At 38.9% G+C, this 22,406-nt stretch overlaps 1 protein-coding gene across 2 annotated transcripts in view; it reads right to left on the bottom strand.

Moving 5' to 3' along the window:
* ME2 (malic enzyme 2) overlaps positions 1–22,406 on the bottom strand; it is a 54,052-nt gene that overhangs the window by 14,010 nt on the left and 17,636 nt on the right. For both annotated transcript variants that reach the window (XM_047828159.1, XM_047828160.1), the window contains 10 exons: positions 18,323–18,472; positions 15,819–15,894; positions 14,563–14,724; positions 14,145–14,248; positions 11,158–11,267; positions 10,958–11,055; positions 10,303–10,416; positions 7,234–7,348; positions 4,884–5,026; positions 1,516–1,618 (listed from right to left, as the gene is read on the bottom strand). In XM_047828159.1, coding sequence (XP_047684115.1) covers positions 1,516–1,618; positions 4,884–5,026; positions 7,234–7,348; positions 10,303–10,416; positions 10,958–11,055; positions 11,158–11,267; positions 14,145–14,248; positions 14,563–14,724; positions 15,819–15,894; positions 18,323–18,472 — 1,175 coding nt within the window. The remainder of the gene's footprint in view (positions 1–1,515; positions 1,619–4,883; positions 5,027–7,233; positions 7,349–10,302; positions 10,417–10,957; positions 11,056–11,157; positions 11,268–14,144; positions 14,249–14,562; positions 14,725–15,818; positions 15,895–18,322; positions 18,473–22,406) is intronic.

The raw sequence follows: 22,406 nt of genomic DNA, 5'->3' as shown, positions 1-22,406 counted from the left end.
GAGAAGCAGCAAGGTATTAGGAGGTATGTGGACACTACTATATTTTACAGTTGGGAAGTTCATACATACTGTCTATAGCTGGAATCAAGATAAGGGAAGAGAAGTGTATCAGTGACGATGGTAACCATCAGAAAAACTCAAAGCAAACCACTGACAATGGTTATAGCTGAGAAGTATGATAACGAGGCACCAAGAGAACACATGGGCTCTTTCCATAATTTGGCTGTTGTTGACAATGCTGTTATAAACACCGGGGTGCACGAATCCCTTTGAATTAGTATTTTTGCATTCTTTGGGTAAATACTAGTAGTACAATTGCTGGACCGTAGGGTAGTTTGATTTTCTACTTTTTGAGGAACCTCCACAGTGCTTTCCAGAGTGGCTCTACCAGTTTGCATTCCTACCAATAGTGCAATGGGGTTCCCTTTTCTCCATATTCTCACCAACATCTATTGTTTCTTGTGTTGTTGATTTTAGCCATTCTGACAGGTGTGAGGTGATATCTCATTGTGGTTTTGACTTGTCTTTTCCTGATGATCAGTGATGTTGAGCATCTTTTCATGTATCTATTGGCCATCTTCTTTTGAAAAGTATCTATTCATGTCCATTTTTAAATTGGGTTGTTTTTTGGGTGTTGGGTTTTATACATTCTTTACATATTTTGGATTCTAACCCTTTATCAGATATGTCATTTGCAAATATCTTCTCCTATTCCATAAGTTGCCTATTGACTGATGAATGGATAAAGATGATGTGAAACACACACACACACACACACACACACACACACACACACACACACACAGGAATATTACTCAGCCATAAAAAAGAAATGAAATCTTGCCATTTGCCAACAACATGGATGGAACTAGAATTATGCTAAGCAAAATAAGTCAGTTAGAGAAAGACAAACACCATATGATTTCACTCATCTGTGGAATTCAAGAAACAAAACAAATGAGCAAAGGGGAAAAAAGAGAGAGATAGAGGCAAACCAAGAAACAGACTCTTAACCATAGAGAACAAACTGATGGTTACCAGAAGGGAGGTGAGTAGAGGGATGGGTTAAATAGGTGATGGGGATTAGGGAGGGCACATGTCATGATGGGTACCCAGTGTTGTATGGAAGTGTTCAATCACTATATTGCACACCTGAAACTAGTATTACACTGCATGTTAAGTGCAATTTAGATAAAAACTTAAAAAAAAAAAAGGAGGTACCAAAGGGAGACAAAGAGGCTTAAATAATTTTAAAACATTCTGTTCCTTCTGCATTTTTATATACCATGTAGTACATGATTTCTGTAATAAAAACAAATGTAATGAACAATATGAATACATTTATAGGGTAAATAAAGCAAGTTGGATTTGCTGAATTCCTTGAGTTTACCTGTACAAACATACCAAAATTCTGTAAACACTATCGTTCATTTTATTCTTAAATTCTAAGGAATTTGGAGAACTAGTTAATGTAATTAACTATTGATCTTTAACATAAATAACGGTGGCATTTACCTGGAAAAATATATACATTGTTTCCTTGGCCTGGTGTAAATACTTGCCCGTCATTGAGTTTCACTGGCTCAAATGGACTGCCACTGGCAAACAAACACCTTCCCTGTTAAGAAATGAAACAACTTAAATTTGTAACTTCATTTGGACTAAAATATTGAGGTGAATCAAAACAAAGTTAAATCCTGTACTAAAACAGACCAATATATTCTTTGTGAACAGACATAATTTATTATATAACATAATACTTCCACTAAAATTCTTATTAGATGGGTGCCTGGGTGGCTCAGCTGGTTAAGCGTCTGACTCTTGATTTTGGTTCAGGTCATGATCTCATAGTTCACGGGATCGCGCCCCGTATAGGGGTCTGTGATGACAGTGCAGAGGCTGCTTGGGATTGTCTCTTTCCCTTTCTCTCTGCCCCTCCTCCTGCTTGCTCGCGCGCGCTCTCTCTCTCTCTCTCTCTCTCTCAAAATAAATAAATAAATAAATATTTAAAAAATTCTTATTAGAATGATGTGTGGTTTTTTTTTTTTTAATGTTAGAGAGAGGCAGAGAGAGAAAGAGCACAAGTAGGGGAGAGGGCAGAGGGAGAGAGGGAATCTGAAGCAGTCTCGACATTGGGGTTTGATCCCATGACTCTGGGATCATGACCTGAGACAAAATTGAGAGTCAGACACCAACCGACTGAGCCACCCAGGCACCCCTAGAATGAGGTTTCATGCATCACACACATTCAAATAAAGTTGAAAACTGCCCATTAATAAACTAAAAATCCTGACACTTCTTTTTCCTTTTAAAATGTAGATGGGCCAACAAATGCTATCCTGAATAATAAAGATTGCTGTAAACACCTGTGAATGAAGTGGAACACATCAAAAATTAAATTGTGACCACTGACTGTCCATCTGCTGTTTTTTGGCTCTGTTCCAGGTGCTTTCTATGAGTTAACTCAGTATAGCCTGTGTAAGAAACCTTCTGGGATTATCATCTCCATCTTACTGATATATAAAAAAAAAATCTCATAAAACTATGGCTTAGATGTCCAAGTGCTTTGTAAAAAGTCATGCATCACAACTGCAGCAGTTACATTTGAATCCAGACTTTTTTTTTTTTATAACTCTAAAGCCCATGGTCTTTCCATTCTGCTATAATGCCCGAATATTCAGTTCACACAAAGGTGTATGGTATACCCACACTATTACCCCAGAAAAATATGGCATGTTGCCTTGTTGAAGAAAAATAAATCTCCAAATTTGTTGTGTCACTTCTAGTACTATGCTCAACAATGGTATACAATGTTACCAGCATACTCAATATTTCTTTAAAAAATTTTTTTAAATGTTTGTTTATTTTTGAGGGGGTGGGGAGGAGAAGGGGCAGGGAGCGAAAGGGAGACACAGAATCTGAAGCAGGCTCCAGGCTCTGAGCTGTCAGCACTCTGACGCAGGGCTCAAACCCACAAACCGTGAGATCATGACCTGAGCCAACATCAGACGCTCAACTGACTGGGCCACCCAAGCACCCTGAATATTCACTATTTCTAAGAGAGAATTAGATGCCCATGAAATTGAAGAGCACCTGAAAGTGAATTTGTAAATCCTTTAAATATCATTTCCCTGTGCCAAATCTTACCTGCCCCACTCCTCCTTGGCAAAACAAAACAAAACAAAACAAAACAAACAACTTGGAATACTTGAGGTATGACTAAAGTAGATCATGTTTAATTAGCTACTTGGATTAAAGAAAAGGAGATTTATAGAAAGCTAAACTATCTCCACACAGTAGGATGGACAAACTGACATGGCACCTGAACACTGGGCAGAATAAGAAGCGTTTAGACAACGCTATTGTCTTCTTTTCTCCAGATCTAAAAGTGTGTATTATACCGTTATACCAATGGTGTAATGATTATTCTTTGAAGTATAGTGGATCCTCAGATTTAACACTCAAGAATTTGACCCTTTGGATCATATGAGCAGATACTTGTAACTGGGAATATAACCCTGTGGCAGTGTTAAAGAATTCAAAAGAACTAAATCTTAAACAATTTGGATGAAAGTAAAAATGTGTTCCCGACAGCTGTCAGATGACTGAGAACAATGGCCCTCATAAAGACAAACACTGACAGTGAAGATGCGTTTGAAGAGGGTAAAAAGAATTGTTTTATGAAACATGAGGGCAGGAAAGCAGAATTTATTTATGAATTGACTATTTCTATAATACACCTTTGTACGTCTGTGTCACTAAATAATTAGAAAAATAATCAAACAGAAATTCTACAAAGAAAAATACAATAAAATTAAGAATCTAACTGCAGATTAGCATAGCTAAAAAAAGAATATGCCAACTGGAAGATAAAGTCAAAGAAAATCACCAGATTAAAACACAGTATGCAGACAGGATGGTGTATATATAAACTAATGTAGTAGATATAAGAGATATGGTGAAAAGGTCTGACAATCACACAACTGGAGTCCCACAAGAAGAGAGAGAGAAGGCAGCCAAATCAGAGATACTGCCAAGAGACCACAAGAGAGGGCAGCATCAAGATAAAGAGCTCATAGTCCCAGGCGGAATAAATACAAAGAAAAACACACCCATGCCCAATGTGGTAAAACCCAAGACAAAATGGTATATCAAAAGGAAAACAAATCAGAAAACAAGAGAATAATATCTTCAAAGTGCTAAAATAAAGTCCCTGTCAACTTTTACTTCTATGCACAGTGAAAATATCCTTCAAAATGAAGGCAAAATAAAGCAATTATCAAGAGAATTCATCAGACCCACACTCAAGGAAAGTTCTTCTGGTAGAAGGAAAATGATCCAAGATAAAAGCACACACATACAGGAAGGACAAAATGGCAACAGAAGATATCAAAATGTATCGAAATGAATATTTTGTGTTTAGAATCATAATGTCTTTTGGGGTTTAAAACATAGAGTTAAAATGCACAACAATGGGGCCCCTGAATGGCTCAGTTCATTAAGCATCTGACTCTTAATATCCGCTCAGGTTGTGTACTCGCCATTTTGAGATTGAGCCCTGCAACAGGCTCTGCATTCAGTTGGGCTCTGCACCTGCTTGGGATTCTCTTACTCCCTCTCTCTCAAAATAAATAAATAAACATTAAAAAATAATAATAAATAAAACACACAAGACCCACAAGACATGAGGGTATTAAAATGGAAATATAAGGTAACTGCTTTCAAGAATTCAAACAAGCAATAATATAAGAATTTGACAATTCATGGGTGCATACTGGAATCTCTAGAGTAACCATGAAAAGAATTATACAAGAATGTATAACTAACAGGCTACTAGAGGGAAAATAACAGACCAGACCAATTCATGTAGTTGTCATCAGTACCTCTGTAAGTGTATATGCTTCTTCAGCTGTGCATTCAGCCTTTGCTGTAGGATTGCTCAATGCAAATATTACAGGCCTTTCGTTGATATCAGCCATGGCTTTGATTACATCAGGGGTGAAAAGCCGGCCAGCTCCTGCAACTCCTATGACATATAAAGGGGGGGGGGGGGGGAAGCAATTTCATTATAGTTAAAATAAAACAATTCTTATCAACATCATTTCTACAATAGGTTTAATACGACAAAAGCACAGGTAAACTCCCATCACAAAGACAGATTTTGTATAGCTGAGAAAATGCCATGGGAACAAAATCTTGAATCTGAAAACAACAATAAAATTCTAAAAGCTTTCACTGAAATACTCAGTTTGCCCCAAAAATAGTGAATTGCAGGAAATAAGAGTATGAGAGTACCTCCAACTCTAATTAAGAAGATAAAACTTGCTACAACATGGAGGAACCCTGAGGACATTATGCTAAGTAAAATAAGCCAGTCACAAAAGGACAAACGCTGTAGGATTCCACTTACATGAGGTACCTAGAGTAGTCAAATTCATCAAAACAAAAAGTAGAACGGTGATTGCCAGGGGCCGGGGGCAAGTATTTGTTTAATGGGTATGGAGTTTCAGTTTTGCAAGACGCGGAGTTCTGGAGCCTGGCTGCACAGCAACGTGAATGCACCTAACATATCCAACTGTACGTTTAAAAATCGTTATGATGGCAAATTTTACATTATGTGTATTTTACCGCAGTTACAAATGAATTTTAAAAAGATAAAAACTTGCATCTCAAATGTTAAACTTTCAAACTCCGGTATTCATTACAAAATACCAGAAATCCAGAAGGGATACCAAATCATCTTGACTAAAGCAATCTATTTTCTTGATGGAATTTAATGGCCTTTTTATTAAGCTCCTATACTGTATTAGGCCTCTGGGATATAAAAATGAGTATAACGCTGCTTATAATTGAGAAAAAAAACAAGTAAAGAGAAAATGAGAAAACCTGTAACAGGTGCCAACAAGTACGCACTGTTAAGAGGAGGACCCGGCCCATGACAGGACGCTGGGGATGACCAAGCAGTGCCTCAGCTGAGTACTCTTCCAGTTCATCCAGTAAAGAGACTTCAATAGTCAAAATAATTAATTTTCAATTCTGTTTTATAAACTGATATGTAATAAAGAGAAATACTGATCTGGAGACCAAAGTTTTAGCACCTGCTCTGTCACTCCTGGATATATGAAATATTCACAAATCTTGGGCAGGTTGTTTAACATCTCTGTGCTTGTTTTTCCTATGTACAATAGGAATTTATATTCAGTGTTTCTCCATGTGGAGGTGTGTGAACATATTTTTAGGAGTCCGTGAGTTCTAAAATAATTAAACCTTTAAAATTTTTGTTTTCTTGACCCTCCAGAGATAGACTGAATGGACAGATTCTTAGGTTTCCATATAGGGTTTTGAGAGAAGTTGGATGATCGTCAAGATGTCCTCTTGCTCTAAAACAATTATGAGTTCTAATCAATGAAGAAGCTAATGGCCATAGAAACTTACTGTTTGTGACTGGTTTACTATTTAAAATTCTACAGGGCCTCTTCAAGAAAGTGATAAAATTATTTAAAAATTATAGATTCAAATATTACAGCTGTAAACGAAATGAAATTGCTCCTCTTTTAAAAACTTTTACATTTTCGGGGCACCTGGGTGGTTCAGTCAGTTAAGCATCCCACTCTTGATCTTGGCTCAGGCCACGATCTCACAGTTCATGAGTTTGAGCCCCAAGTCAGGCTCTGCACAGATGGCGTGGAGCCTGCTTGGGATACTGTCAATCTCTCTCTCTCTCTGCCCCAACCCCTCGTGTTTTTTCTCTCTGCCTCTCTCTCAAAATAAATAAATAAACTTAAAAAAAAAAAAAAGACTTTTACATTGTCTGCTATGAACTCAGTGCCATTCTGGCATAGTCGGATGTCAGCTATGCAATGCCTGACTTTCAAAACATACCAAAGCTTTCTGCTTTGTTGCCAATGCAAAGCTTTGACTCTGCATAGGACTTTCTTGGTTCAGTCTGTCAGGTGACCTTGGTCTTTTTTCAGGTTTTGAGTGCAGCGGTCAGTCACACCAACTCTAAAAGCAAAGCATGATAAATCGCACAGCTTCGAGCACTTAAAAGTACAAGCAACATCTGTTAACTGAACTTTACACACTATGACCAAAAGGCTACCACAGAAAAAAAACATTATATGCTGAAAGCTAAATAAAATGGGTCATTTCATTTTTAGTGCTCTTGCGTGATAGTTATGACCAGCAACATAGAGTTAAGTGATACAATGATTTGTCAACAACTCCACTTACCAATTATAGCTGAAGGCTTGAGTATGTTTACTGCATCTTCAAAAGTATCAGGTATATGCTCTGGGGCTGAGTGAGCAAAGGGCTCCTGATGACTCTCGATTTTAGCTTTTCGTCCCTGAATTTTTGGGAAAAATACAGTATTTTTTAGTAAATGCTTACCGAGAATTAATCGAAAAGACATCATTATGAGTCACATATTGTTTCTATAATACGAATGTCTTTTCATTCTCATTTACTTTCCTCTTCAACCTCTATCTTGCAATTCTATCTTTGCAGTGTCCACAAAACCCACATATAAAACATAAATCCAATCTTGTCATAATCAAAAACTTCCTAGTCCCTCTCAAAAACTCATTTACTTTGTTAAGTGCTTCTAAATCCAATATGGCACAAAGGCTTATAATACCCTATCCAGGTTAGATGCATTTTGGAATTCAGAATTTTTCACATTTTAGAAACGTATTATGGTAATATAGCAAATATTACAAATCTTCCCACCGTGGACACCCCAAAGTGAACAACACTTATGAACAGTACTACCAATACCCTCTCTGGTTTTGCTACCAGGTAAGTTCAAGTCAGTCAGATCTGTTACCAATTTCAGAAAAAACTTTGGGGTTTCAGAGCTTTTAGGAATCTAGACATCATGGACTAGTTGTACTGACAAGAGTTCTGAAGCAAGAGGAACAGGGAATTCTGGCTCAGGACGGCTGAATTAAGAACATGCTTTCCTCCACGAATCCCAGGCCAAAAACTAGAACAATGAAATCCTTAGTAGTATTACAAGGCCACCAGAGGTACCACTGACAAACCAGAACAATGAAGAATTTCTCAGTATTGAAAGCAGGCAAAAACACATAGAATGCAAAAACCAACCAGGCTGAGAAATCCATACCCTTATTTTGGCAAAAGAGAAGACCCTGACGCAGAGGTGAAACTTTGCATCAGAATTCCAGAATAGCCCCAGAGAAGAACTAGCAAGGTTTGGGAAAAGCAACACACCGCCATCGGTTGGCTGGGAAGTTAATTAAAGGACTGACATCTAGCCTCAACAGATCCAGGTTTTCAGAACAGTGGCCTCCTGTGCTCGCTCTCCACTATGGGGGTTCAACAGGAAACTCTCAAAGTCTCAATAAGGAGGGCAGTGTTTGGGTCACCAAGAGAGACTGGACACCTATGAGTTTTACACATAGGTCAAGCTATCCACACACCCTAAAAGAAAAATAGACTTTGAACTTGTGGATACAGAGGGATTCTCACTGGTGCTAACCAATACCATATTCATTCTTGAGCTGACTTGTTTATTAAAGAGAATCACAAAACATCTGTGAAAACCAACACCACAAAAAGAAGCATCAAACTGGGTACCAGTAAAAATATGTATTCTGCCAACAGCTTTCTAAAAGCACAAGGTTTATAATCCTTGTATTTGACATGTAAGCAAATACGGTGGCTATAGCTCACTTGGGAGGCAGCACAGTCCAATGGTTAAGAGCACAGGCCTCACAGGCTGCTCGGATGTGACTCTTACACACAACTTAAATTGATGACCTTGGAAAAGTCACCTGCCCTTTCAAACCGCAGTTTCCTCATCTGTAAAATTTCACAGAATTTTTCAGAAGATTAAATGACATAATACCTGTAGAGTCTTACCACAATGTCTGCTGCATTTTAACCTACTATTTAAAATTATGTATAATTTAAGCACTCAAAACTTTTCATTCATACACTTCTTCATTTTATTTTTTGTACGAATAGTTGTGAGCACTAATTAAGAAGGCAAGATTTTTTTTTTTTTAATTTTTTTTTTCAACGTTTATTTATTTTTGGGACAGAGAGAGACAGAGCATGAACGGGGGAGGGGCAGAGAGAGAGGGAGACACAGAATCGGAAACAGGCTCCAGGCTCCGAGCCATCAGCCCAGAGCCGGACGCGGGGCTCGAACTCACGGACCGCGAGATCGTGACCTGGCTGAAGTCGGACGCTTAACCGACTGCGCCACCCAGGCGCCCCAAGAAGGCAAGATTTCATACGATAGTTGTGAGCACTAATTAAGTAGGCAAGATTTCAGAACTGAAACAAAGCACACGGAAATAAACTTGCTCCAAAGATATGTATTTCAAGTAACTGAGGTATGTCATTATATATAACAAAAATACAATAGCATTGTGTACTGGACACAATGTACTGTGTTGTGTACTGGACAGCATTGTGTACTGGACACAAAGGTTCAACTATGAAACAGTTTACCTACATTATAATGTGTTACACAGTATAAGATACAAGGCATTTCTTAAGCTACTAAAAATGGCAATCAATGTTAGGAAGGCAGGCAGGTCCAAAGGATACTAAATTAATCTGGGATAGAAGCTTCTTATTATCCATGAACGGGCTTCAAGAAAACGTCCGTGGACATGTTAGACTGCTACAAGGGATTATGATCTCCAAATGGTTAAAGAATTTCTGCTCAAATGTCAGATGTCCTGCTAACAATTTAATTAGAAACTTCTGAGTTCCCATATAAAGCCTAGTTTTAGAAAGGTCAAGTACAATCTTATTTGTATGGCTACTTGCTTTCTTAAGACTCAGAGAACAAAGCAAGAAAGAAAATGTCCATGCCAACATGGAGATTATGATTTAAATAAAAAGCAAGAGTCTTTATAAAAGACAAAAAGTAGACTGGAGGCACCTGGGTGGCTCAGTCAAACATCCAAATCTTGATTTCAGCTTAGGTCACAATCTCACAGTTCCTGGGATCAAGCCCCACGTTGGGCTCCATGCTGACAGTGTAGAGCCTGCTTGGGATTCTCTCCCTCTCCCTCTCTCTCTCTCTGTACTCCCCCTACTCACGAGCATGCACTCTCTTTCCCTCTCTCAAAATAAATAAACTTAAAAACAAAAAAACATGGGAGGATTTCTGTTGAGAATATACTGGAAGGTCCCCAACTGGTACAATCTGGACAGTTCAGTGCAATACAGTATTTTAAGAATTGGTAATATTTTAAAAATCAAACTAAAAACACCATTGTAACAACATTCTTTTGCTTCTCCAAGATTTAATTGCCTTACCTTAAATAATAAACCAAACTTGTCAACCATCCAAATTTTCTTTTGTGCCTCTTCTTCTGAGAGGCCATTTTCTACCATGGCCATAACGATGAGATTTGCAATTCCAAGAGCAGCCTGTCCAACAAAATATAAATTTTAAAATTAAAGATGAGGGTAAGGCACAATGCTTGAGTTACTTTATATATGAGGATTATGTGTTATGAGGAATATTTGTTTTATTCTTCTCTAATAAACCACACAAAAGTAGATTTGCTATAATATTCTCTCTAATCATATTTTATTATTTTTTTTTTAATTTTTTTTTCAACGTTTATTTATTTTTGGGACAGAGAGAGACAGAGTATGAACCGGGGAGGGGCAGAGAGAGAGGGAGACACAGAATCGGAAACAGGCTCCAGGCTCTGAGCCATCAGCCCAGAGCCCGACGCGGGGCTCGAACTCCCGGACCGCGAGATGGTGACCTGGCTGAAGTCGGACGCTTAACCGACTGCGCCACCCAGGCGCCCCTCTCTAATCATATTTTAAATGATCTACTTTATAATAGAGATCTTCAATTCACACAAGATCTCAACAAAATGAAAAGTTCATTATGCCCCATTTGCCAATTCTAAAGGATGATGTTGATTTTAAACTCTAAAAGCTTACAAAAACTTACCTCTCCTGCTCCAAGAAATAAGATTTTGTGTTCTGAGAACGACTTCCCAATAACTTTTTGTGCTGCGAGAAGACCTGCTAAAGCTACTGCAGCCGTCCCTGTGTGGAAAAGAAAGATTTCTTAGAATAAAAAAGGGGCATGTTAAAAACCTTTAAAGAAAGTAGGGGGTCAAAAACCTAAGGTTTTCTTTTTTGCTTTACCTTGAATATCATCATTGAAGGTGCAATACTTCTCTCGATATTTTCTCAAGAATCTGAATGCATTATGATTTCCAAAGTCTTCAAACTGAATAAGTGTGTTCTGTCCATATCTAAAAACAGCGAAACCCATAATGGCTGTGTTGAAAATACCACCATTAGATAGCTTTTCTAATATTCTTTATCATCCCATTTAAAAATAATGTATCCCTTAAATGGGCAACTGGCAAATTTCAGAGAGCCTGTGAAAAACTGGAGTCGAAATGTAGAAATCTACTACTCATTCAGAAAAATTTATGAGGTGGACCTATGGGATAGTCACTGGCATAAACTATATCCAAGTGTTACCAAGCACATACAAGCATGAAATAACTTCCTAAAAAGAAAGGGATTTTACCTCTGAGTCTCATAAAGTAATTATTTGACATGTATATTCTCACTGTACTAGCAGTTAAACAGCAACACAGGAGAGTATATTAAGGAAGAGTTTATATTAAATAAGAAATTAAAAAATAATTTCTGTACGAGTTCACTGGCATTCAAAAAAAAAGACATCAATCATCTTGGTGAGGTGGGGTAAGGGAAGGCTTGAAGAGGCGAGGAGACTTCATTTGGGCCCTGAAAGAACAAAAAGTAAAGAAGCAGGAAGAAAAACAAGGTGCGTTTTGGTGAACCTGAATTGTCAACAATCAGGCTATATATTTCAGGGTTTATATGAAAGAATAAGGAGAAGTTGGTTAAGGTAGGCTGGGGCCAGATAAGGGAGAATCCTAAATGCACAATCAGAGAATGGGACTTTGTTGTGGATCCAAGGTAAAATCACTGAAGGCTGCAGGGAAGGGAAGACCCGTTAGGAAGGACAGACCTGCCAGTGACGTGTAACACACACTGGTGTGTGGAGAAGCAGGAAGCAGCCAGGAGGCTACTATGGTATAAGGACAAGAGAATCTGAAGGAAAAACCACGGGAAGTTAAAGGGACAATTTTAAGACATTAGAATGAGCAAAATGAACTTGATAAGGGCCACCTGGGAAGTCAGGGAAACGCCATTAAAATGCCAAAGCAATCTGGATGACTACGAAGGTACTATTTATTGTCCAAGGTAGGGAAGTGAGGAGACGGGGAGGAGGTGGCAATTTCCGGGAAGATGAAACGTTTAGTTTTAGGTATGTCAACTTTGACTAGGGAAAGGCATTAATTTTTAGTATCTTCTATGTACTAGCAATTTAAAAGGTAGGGCAGGGCTAGTATCATAAAGAGTTTGAACTTTACCCCCAAACAACAGGAAACTACTGAGAGATTTCAAGCAAAAGAATGACATGATGAAGTGCACATTTTTAAAAGATTAGCAGAGGGAGCCTGGGTGGCTCAGTCAGTTAAGCGGCCAACTTCGGCTCAGGTTATGATCTCCAGGCTGGTGGGTTCGAGTCCCACGTTGGGCCCTATGCTGACAGCTCGGAGCCTGGAGCCTGCTTCAGATTCTGTGTCTCCCTCTCTCTCTGCCCCTCCCCTCCTTGTACTCTGTCTTTCTCTCTCTCAAAAATTAAAAAAAAAAAAATTAAAAAAAAAATAATAAAAGAGTAGCAGAGAGATAAGGTGGAGATGAAATGAAGAGGAGAGAAACTGAAGGAAGGCTTAGAAGCCTCCCGGAGAAAGATGAGGATGTGCAGAAAGGCTGTGGCAATGGAAAAGAGGAGACGTATCTCTGAGGCATTTACATGGTAGTACCACCTGGGTCTGAGGACTGACAGACACTATAGAGGGCTGATGGAGAAGGAGGGAAGAGTCAAAGATAAGAGCAAAAGCTAAGTTTTGGCCAGAGGGTAAACGTTGCTGCCATTAATAGAAGCTGGCTAAAGAGAAGACAGGCAGCTTGCTAGGGGAAGGAGTGGTTTTGGACACAAATATGAAGTAGCAACAAAATGTCTAGATGGGATGTTAGAAATGCAGGCCTCAGAGAGAGGTGGGACTAGAGGTAAGTTCAGGAGTCACATGCCTGAAGGTCATGGCTTACATGACTCAAAGAGAAAAGAACTATGAATGTATCCCCACTTAATAGAAGAGAGCAAGAAGAACCAGTACAGATGACAAAAGACAGAAAGAGGTGAGAGAAAGACCAAGTTAGGAAAGCCTTTCAGTAATTGAGAGAAGAGAGAATTTCAAAGATGAAGCAGTAGAAAACCTGGTCAGATGCTGCAGAGGTGGAGAGACAGGAGGAGCAATGGTCAGCAAATTTATTACTCTTTTTTTAATGTTTATTTATTTGAGAGGGAAAGAGAGGGAGAGAGAGAGCGCAAGTAGGGGAGGGGCAGAGAGAGAGGCAGACAGAAGGTCTGACAGCAGAGAGCCAGATGCTGGGCCCGAACTCATGAACCATGAGATCATGACTTGCGCTGAAGTCAAGTGCTTAACGGACTGAGCCACCCAGGAGCCCCAATTATCAGCAAATAATTTTTAAAAATTTTTTAACGTTTATTTATTTTTGAGAGAGAGAATGAGCAGGGTTGGGGCAGAGAGAGAGGGAGACACAGAATCTGAAGCAGGCTCCAGGTTCTGAGTTGTCAGCACAGAGCCCGACCCAGGGCTCAAACTTGTCAACCACGAGATCATGACCTGAGCTGAAGTCTGATGCTCAACTGGCTGAGCCACCCGCACCCCAGATCAGCAAGTTTAAAACACAAAAGCTGCACGAGAGTCCCAGGAACGATGCAAGTGAGCCCGGAGGCCAAGGGGTGGGAGAACTGGACAGGAGGGTCTGGCAGAAGCAGGGAATACAGACTTCCTACAGCAGGTCCAATAACTCAGGAAAGCAAGGCAGAGTATAAAGGGTGTCACCAGCATCAGAATCTAAGCAGACAGAACAGAACCCAAATTCTCAAATATTTAATCTCCTTGTACCCATCTTCAAAAGAGATAAAGGAAAAGAAAACTGTGGTTCCTTTCTTTTATTAATTAAAGATTCTTCCATTTACTCAACCTTTTAAAAAATACCTGTCAGTAATGGCTTTCATAAACTCATCAATCAGGTCATCATAGCGCTGTGATCGATCTCTTTTCTGATATAAGCCCATGTAAAACGGATCTTTTAAGAGTGCCTACAAAATAGACCAAATGTAAACATAAAATCATTTTGTTACATCACCAGTTTAAACATACTCTATAAAGCAAAAATTGCAAAATAAAAAAATTACTATCGTAATTTTTAAAAATTCATTACATTTTCTTCAAGAATCTCTTAATAGGCTTAATTTACTGTTATCTGTATAAATATCAAAAGCACAGTTCAAGACAGACTAGCTTTAATCACAACATTTTCCCATCTTATATTATCTTCAAAAGAAGAATATAATAAAACTTTTGTTTTTTAAATATGAGAGAAAGATCAAAGGGGAAAAATTGTTTTACTCACTGGATTATCAGTTCCTACATCAATACACACAGGCAGGCATCTATCAGGCCGTATTCCAGCACAAGCTGTATACAAACAGAGTTTTCCTACTGGGATCCCCATTCCATACACACCCAGATCTCCAAGACCCAGAATTCTCTCTCCATCAGTCACCACAACGGCCTTAATTACAAAAAATACATATAAATTAAAAGTTGCCAAAAATGGGGTACTAAAGCATTTGAAAAAAAGAGTCTCTTCGTATATTTTCACTCTTTTAAAAACAAAATTGTTTCTTGATTAACTTCCAACATAAACCAACCAAGCATACTTAAAACTGTAGGACTTTAGAATCTAGGTATAAAAATGAGAATGAACTAGGTCTGATTTTCCTCTGTCTTTGGTTTAGGAACAGAATGCTTCTGACTGGAGAGTCAACTTATATATCTTCACAAAGACTAAACCAGGGACAGGCAGGCAAACTTCGGACAGAGATTAACCAGAAGAGAAAATCAAGTTTAGAAATGAACAACATGCTACTCCCACATAATAACGTAGGCCAAACAAGAAAAACCTTAGCAACAGTGTGTGGGGGGCTGAGGGGAGATCCAGAATACAAAATATACCTACCAAGTTTTAAGATGATACTGTGAGTAATTATCTGACCAAATTTTTTCTAGATTACTACAACTAATAATTATTCATTAAAGATTATTTTGGTGAGGAAGACATGTTATAAAGGCAAGTAAGGTTACTGCCTATAATAAGCACTAAAGCCTACCAAAAGATCTTAATAAGTCATCAGATTTTGTTTTATGAAAGACAGCCAGACTGATGAAAATTTATATCTATTACAATTGAAACTCAAAGAGTTTTATATTTGCTACGGATCTAAATCTACCTGGGATTTAGAAGAAAACAGGTGTAATAAATCCTCTCACCACCCACCAAAATGAAAGTTTTTTATGGCATTTAATGTATTTTCTCTACCGGCAATAACATTAATTGAAACAGAAAAGGAATAAAAAGAAGGCAAGAAACACCAGTGGTAGTGACAGGTTCACAGTGTGAACTAGTTCCAATTTCTTTCCCAGGGTAAACTCCGTACTGGTCACCCATTTTGTAAGTATTACTATCCTGATCTCCTCAGGGCACTAAATCTGCATGTATGTAAATGCAAAGTAAATCAGAGCAACAATGAAAACTGTTCTTGGAAATTCAGATAACTTACAAAGAAAGAAAATACATTGTGAAGAGGAAGGTTGTGCTATTAGTACCTTAACATGATTTTCTGGCCAGTTATCCACAATTGATCTAACATGACCTCTGTCTGAGATTGAAATAAATAATCCCCTGCAACAGAACAAAAACACCTTTGCATTTCACAACAGTTTTTTGCTTTCTACTAAGTTTTTGTTCATAATTGGAATATTTAGATATTGTAATAAAACATCAAGACACAGTATCATTTCCAAGCAGATTTTGCTAAATCACACTGGATTATTTTCAAATATTTTCAACTATTTCAAACTATAATTGCATTGCTCACACAGTAGCTGCAACAAAGATGATTATTATACGATGTGATGGTGTTACCCAAGAAGGAATGTTTCCACATCTCATATTCAAATAAACTCCAGACACCTCCAGTAAAAGGCAGTACAAAAATAAACCACTAATGCAGGAGAGCATAATAAAGCTACATACACTCTGATTCAAACTCACTAAAACTGAAAATTTGAAATATGAAGCAGCAGGAAGGGAGAGAAGAAAACTACAGTAAATAACTTCACACAAAAGAGGATGTCCTTGAAGCATTAGGAAAAAGTGAAGTTATTTTAAACACTCAGCGTATTGTTATCCAATTGAGATAAATAATCCAGATTTTTAAAAAGGAAGAGAGGTAGGGAGAAGGGGATGGGGGAGAAACATAGGTTGTAGAAAATGAGTCAGGCAGATGTGAGGGTCAACAGGTCCCCAGTGCCTTCAAACTGGTTCTTACACTTAACTTTCTCATTGGTACCTATCTCAGCTTTGGCATTATTATCCCATCTCAAATCAGTTTAAACAGTTTCTCAACTACAGCTGCTTAACAGAGTTGTCTGATGAACTTTTTAAAAAAATGCCAGGGGTCCCACCTCCAGAGATCCTGATTTAACTGGCCTGGAGTTTAGGTCAGTTAAACAACCAAGATTTACTGATGATCTTCAATGCAAAAACAAAAAACAAAAAAACACCCCTGCAGCACTATACTGCATAATGGACACACAGTACCTGTCCTCACCCAAAAACCATGCTCTTTATGCTTCGAGTCCATTCTGAGTGCTGGGTACACATCAGAACCACAGCAAGAGCTTTTATGAAATACCTACACAGAGGCCCAACTCCAGATTGAATGAATCAGAATCTCTAGGTGGGGCCTAGGCATCAGTATTTTTTAACTTTATCTTAATCCTTTAATCTGGATTGAGAAACACTATTCTAAATGAAAAAGAAATGTAAAAGAGCTGAACAGCTGGGTTAACATAAGAAATGCTTAAGACTTGGGGCGCCTGGATGGCTCAGTCAGTTAAGCATCTGACTTCAGCTCGGGTCATGATCTCACGGTTTGTGAGTTTGAGCCCCGCGTTGGGCTCTGTGCTGACGGCTCAGAGCCTGGAGCCTGCTTCGGATTCTGTGTCTCCCTCTCTCTCTGTCCCTCCCTGACTAGTGCTCTGTCTCTCTCGGTCTCTCAAAAATAATAAATGTAAAAAGAAAAAGAAAAAAAAGAAATGCTTAAGACTCATTAACTGATGGCAGCACATAGGACAGAACAAGACAATGTGTTTGTTCTCCAAGGGTCTTCCAGGGAATACCTGCAGCACCATCGCCAACCACGGTCATTAAAATCCAGACCTTCAGACCTTTCTCTTTGTCAGCAGAATCTTGGGAACGGGAAGGAGAGGAAGGTTGGCATGGATCAACATTTTAAGTCCCACAGGTGTTCTGTATGCACATTAAGGTCTGAACGCCACCAGGCTAGATGAGGGGAGAGTGAAGGTCAATGCTATCCTGCACTGTCTGAATTTGTACATTTGTATCAACGTGTAAGCAGGACATGGGAAAGGTGTGAGGACTGAAGAAAAGGACAGGTTAGAGGAACATGACAAGAAAACACAAATTAATCAAAAATTTGTAAAGAATTGTCCCATCAGTTCCTCATCTGACCTTCTCAGCTGCTCTCTGAGAGGTGCTAGGATCCCTATTTCATATGAAAACAGATTCAGAAGGAGAAAGTGACTTATTGAAAGACTTAAGTAGATGCCCATTCCAGTACTCTTTCTACTTAAAATAGCTGAGGTGTCACAACTATTTGAAATTAAAATTCGTACAAATTCTAAAAGAAAAAACAAACAACACAAATTAAAAAAAAAAAAAAAGAGAGAGAGAGAAAGAATCTCTTAATTTGGGCAGATCATCAAAATGATATTCATGATAATTCTGGAGAATCTGCCACGAAAATTAAGATTACATCCCCCTTTTTTGGTACAGAAATGCACAGTTCTAACAACCAAAATAAGTTACAGAAGGTTAGAAATGAATGTTGCTATTTCTACAAAAACAAAAGATATCAACATGCTGGATTTTTATTAATCCCTTTTTGTCCAAATTAAGCTTTTGTGAGGTGGGAAGGTGGTTGACCTAAGACTGCATATATAAAAGAGAAATGTAAGAGGGGTTGGGGGTGCAATTTTCCCTATACAATAATCTTTGCAAATATAGTTATAAAAATAAGCCTTACTTAGGTCTTCTAAAGATGTGTCCATATTGGGAGCAGGCAAGACCGACTGTTGGTGTGTATACAATTGGCATCAGACTTTCGATATCATCTTGCAAAATTCTATAAAACAATTTTTCATTTCTTTCCTGTATTCCCATTATGTAGATGTATCTGAAATTAAGCACAGTAAATAAGGTCTACATCAGTCAGCATTTATACTTAGAGTTCTGGCCTTTGAAAGTCATATGCAAACATCAAAAACTGAGGACTCCCTTCCCTGCCAGAAAACAAAACCCTGAATTATCACTGTTGAACACCCAGGACAAAGATTAACAAAAGTAAAAATGCACTTAAATTATAGATGCTGATGATGACAAAGGAGAAGAGGAGGAGGAGAACAGCAGAAACAACAGCTAACATCTACTGAACCCTTACTGAGAGTCAGGCTCTATACCAGGAACTAGAAATGCAAAGACTATCCTTATGGAACTAATGTTCAAAGTGACTAACATGTAAATACGGAAGCAAAATAAAGTGGCATTCATTCAAATATTTACTAAGTACTATGTGCCAGGCACTATTTTGGACTCCCAGGATGTAAAAAGTGACCTCTGTCCTTGTGGAGTTATAATCCAATAGGCTTAATGGCATTATCAGGTCTATATAAAGCATAGAGGTAGCATAAAGGCAATGGTCAACTCATATACACATATAAACAGTGGCTTTTCAAGAATAAAGTTTAAAAACTGGAAAATGTTGGCCTGAAAAAAAAAAAAACCAGCGATGGGGCATCTCGCTCAGTCAGAAGAGCATGCAACTCTTGATCTTGGGGTCATGAATTTGAGCCCCATGTTGGGTGTAGAGATTACTATAAAAAATAAACTTAAAAACATTAAGTCATAGATGCTTTTATTATTAAAAAAAACAGTGGTCACCCTGAATTAAATATGTGTAAAACAGACGCATTACTTTTTACTCAAACTTGTTCCTCTTCCTGTTATCACCTGACCAAATGGAATCCAAGATCCCATTCTTGATTTCTCCCTCTCTCACTCTACCTTACCCTAGTCTAATAAAGCAACAGCCCTCCAGAGTCCACCTACTAAATAATTTTCAAATATATCTATTTCCCCCTCTCCACCCTCACCCCATCCAAGCTAGCATCATTTCTCACCTGGGCTACCTCAAGAACTTTCTTAACTGGTCTGTATACACACGGTTTTGCTCCCCTGCTCCAATCTAGTCTTCTCTTAAAAAAAAAAATAACTCTTATTATTTCTATTCTCTTTGAATGCTTTCCAAACACCCATTAAATAGGCTAATGCTTCTAAACTAGTTAGCAACACCTGCGCCTACTTTCCAGCCACATGTTCATACTGAACTTACTTCAGTTTCTCAAATACACCCATGTCTTACTTTGGTGTTGCTACATACAACGCAACTTCTGAACATCCCCTATGCATGCAAAGTCCCTACTTACTCTCCCCGAATGCAGCTCAGGTGGCACACTCTCCCTTGGTGCCCGTTCCCCTCCCCCACCACACAGACACAGATTTTCCTCTTTTCAGATCCCTTAATACCCTACTCCCTCCTCTGCAACTCTCACTCTACTTCCTGACTCTGTCTTCCCTCCAGCCTGGATGGTATCATGAGTTAGGGACTATTGCTTTATATACCTCTGTATCTCCAGTAACTAGCAAAGTAAGTGGAATATAACTGGTGTGCAAATATTTGGTGAATAATCAGGGAGAAGTGATTCTATTTAGAAGAGAAATAGTATTTTCTATGCAGCTACCACAGGCAGAAATAATACCAATAGGTAGAAGTTAAAGGGACGGAGATTGCTCCTCAGTCCAGGGGAGAAAACAGACAAGACTGAGTAGCTCTGTGAAACAGACAGCAGAGACCTATCAGGCACTTGTGATTCACTTTCACCTCCATCTAAGTTTGGTCCCTCCTCTGAGTGCTCCATGCTGGATCTTGTCCTCACCTAGGACTACTACAGCTCAGAAATTCTGATTACCACTAAGGCAACCCTCTCCCCTGTGGCTAGCTATCCGTTGCCCCTACTTCCCAGTTCTTTGAGAGATCTCTGGCTCCTGGATCCCTCTGTTTTCTCCCGCTCTATTAGCTCCTCCCTGGCTCCTCTTCTTTCCCCACTCTGGATCCCATGATCAAGCCTCTCACTCTGAACAAATCTTCACCATTTTGGAACACCCCTGTACCTTTATCACTGCACTCCCCTTCCACAGTGTCTGTCTTTTCCAGCCATGGACTCCCTGAAGGAAAGGGTGGAATTTCTCATTCCTGTAGTTCTAGAGCTTAAAACAATGCCTGACACATAACAGCCCTGAATGAATACTAGCTGAATAAATTAATGTAGTATCTTTGCCAGCCCAGCAAACCCCAAACCTGAATTAAGCTACATTTCACCTTTTCCATGTAAAAATAACACTGCTGGGCAGAATGACATCAATACAAACAAGATTAAGCCACTAAGTCTTCAGGGCTTTCCCATCCCTTTAATATGTCCTTGTTCAGCTACACTCTTTGGCTAAATGGCTATTCTAAACATATATCTCTTTCCTCACCAATTCTATTCAACCTTGGCCCTTTTAAATCTTAGCCACAACCTCCATATTCGACATCATAGCGAAAATCAAGGTCAACAAGGCAGGATGAGATCTCACAACCTCTGCCCTACCACCTGCATAGCTTATCCATATTGTACCTGTATTTATCTTTGCTCTTGCCCCAGAAAATGACCTGTTCTTTTTTCTTGTCCAAGGCCAGCCTCTACCTCTGCCCTCGACCCTACACCCTCTACCTCTGCACTCAACGCACTGTTCTCGCTTTGTACTTGACCCTATTCCCTCTACCTCTGTACTTTTCTTGTGCAAGGTCAGCCTCCACCTCTGTCCTCGACCTTATGCCTTCTACCTCTGCACTCAGCCCCATCCTCTCCATCTTTGCACTTGACTCTATGTCCCTTCCAGTTCTCTGGGATCTTGTTCTATCAGTTACCCTTTCTTCTGGGCTCACTCCTCACAGCATGAGCACCTTCAACTTCCTTCTAGCTTGAAATATACCTCCTTAACCCCGAGTCCTGCTTTACTTACTGGTGAGAAACCACTCTCACCAGTCACCAAACAATAATATCCTGTATTTAACAAACCCAGAAGATATTTTTAATTCTGCATTCAGACTGATCCCTCTACCCATAATATTTTGCCTTTCTTTCTCATTTTGCCTGCCACGTGTAATATACTATTTAAAACACAGCTCAGGAATCACTTCTTCCAGGAAACTTTAATGGATTCCCCAAATCCGGCTAGGAGTCCCTATTTTGTGCTTTCAGAATGTTCTCTGCATGTACGTTTTTCTCACTGTCCTGCACACAGTAGTATAGAGTACAATGACCATCACAGTATAATATCTATTGATGAGCTCCTAGAAGGCAGGGCTGTGTATTACTGGGGTGACAATACATTCTAGTTTTCCTGGGACAGTTTCAGTTACTCCTCTTTTTCACTCCTCTGGATTGGATGATATATTATATGGTCACCTACCTTTTACCTACTTTACACTCTCAGTGGCCAGTACAGTGGCAAACACAAAGTAGATGATTAATAAAAGATGTTGGATAGAAAGGATACAAGTCAGATAATAGCTTTTGTTTCTAACATTCCATTCAAGTCTGAAATGCTCTGTGATTTTAAGCTTAAAAATAGATTTCTGCTAAATTTTACAATAGCAAACACAAACATTCAATGAAATAAAGGAAACATAATCATTATAAAAATAATAGTTAACTGACTAAAATGCAAACTTCATCTTGAGACTACATATATTCCATATGCAATAATAACCATAATGCTCCCAATTTTTCTGATCAGGACATCAATAAAAAAAACCAAACATCTCAGGCACCTGGGTGGCTCAGTCAGTTAAGCATCTGACTTTGGCTCAGGTCATGATCTCACAGTTCGTGGGTTTGAGCCCCACATCAGGCTCAGCACTGATAGTGTGGAACCTGCTTGGGATTCTCGCTCTCTCCTGGCTTTCTGCCCCTCCCCTGCTTGTGCTTTCTCTCATAATAAAATAA

Source organism: Prionailurus viverrinus, chromosome D3 (genome assembly GCF_022837055.1).
Source record: "Prionailurus viverrinus isolate Anna chromosome D3, UM_Priviv_1.0, whole genome shotgun sequence".
Taxonomy (NCBI): domain Eukaryota; kingdom Metazoa; phylum Chordata; class Mammalia; order Carnivora; family Felidae; genus Prionailurus; species Prionailurus viverrinus.
The sequence above is the reverse complement of the archived record's forward strand: the minus strand, read 5'-3'. Positions and strand labels throughout refer to the sequence as shown.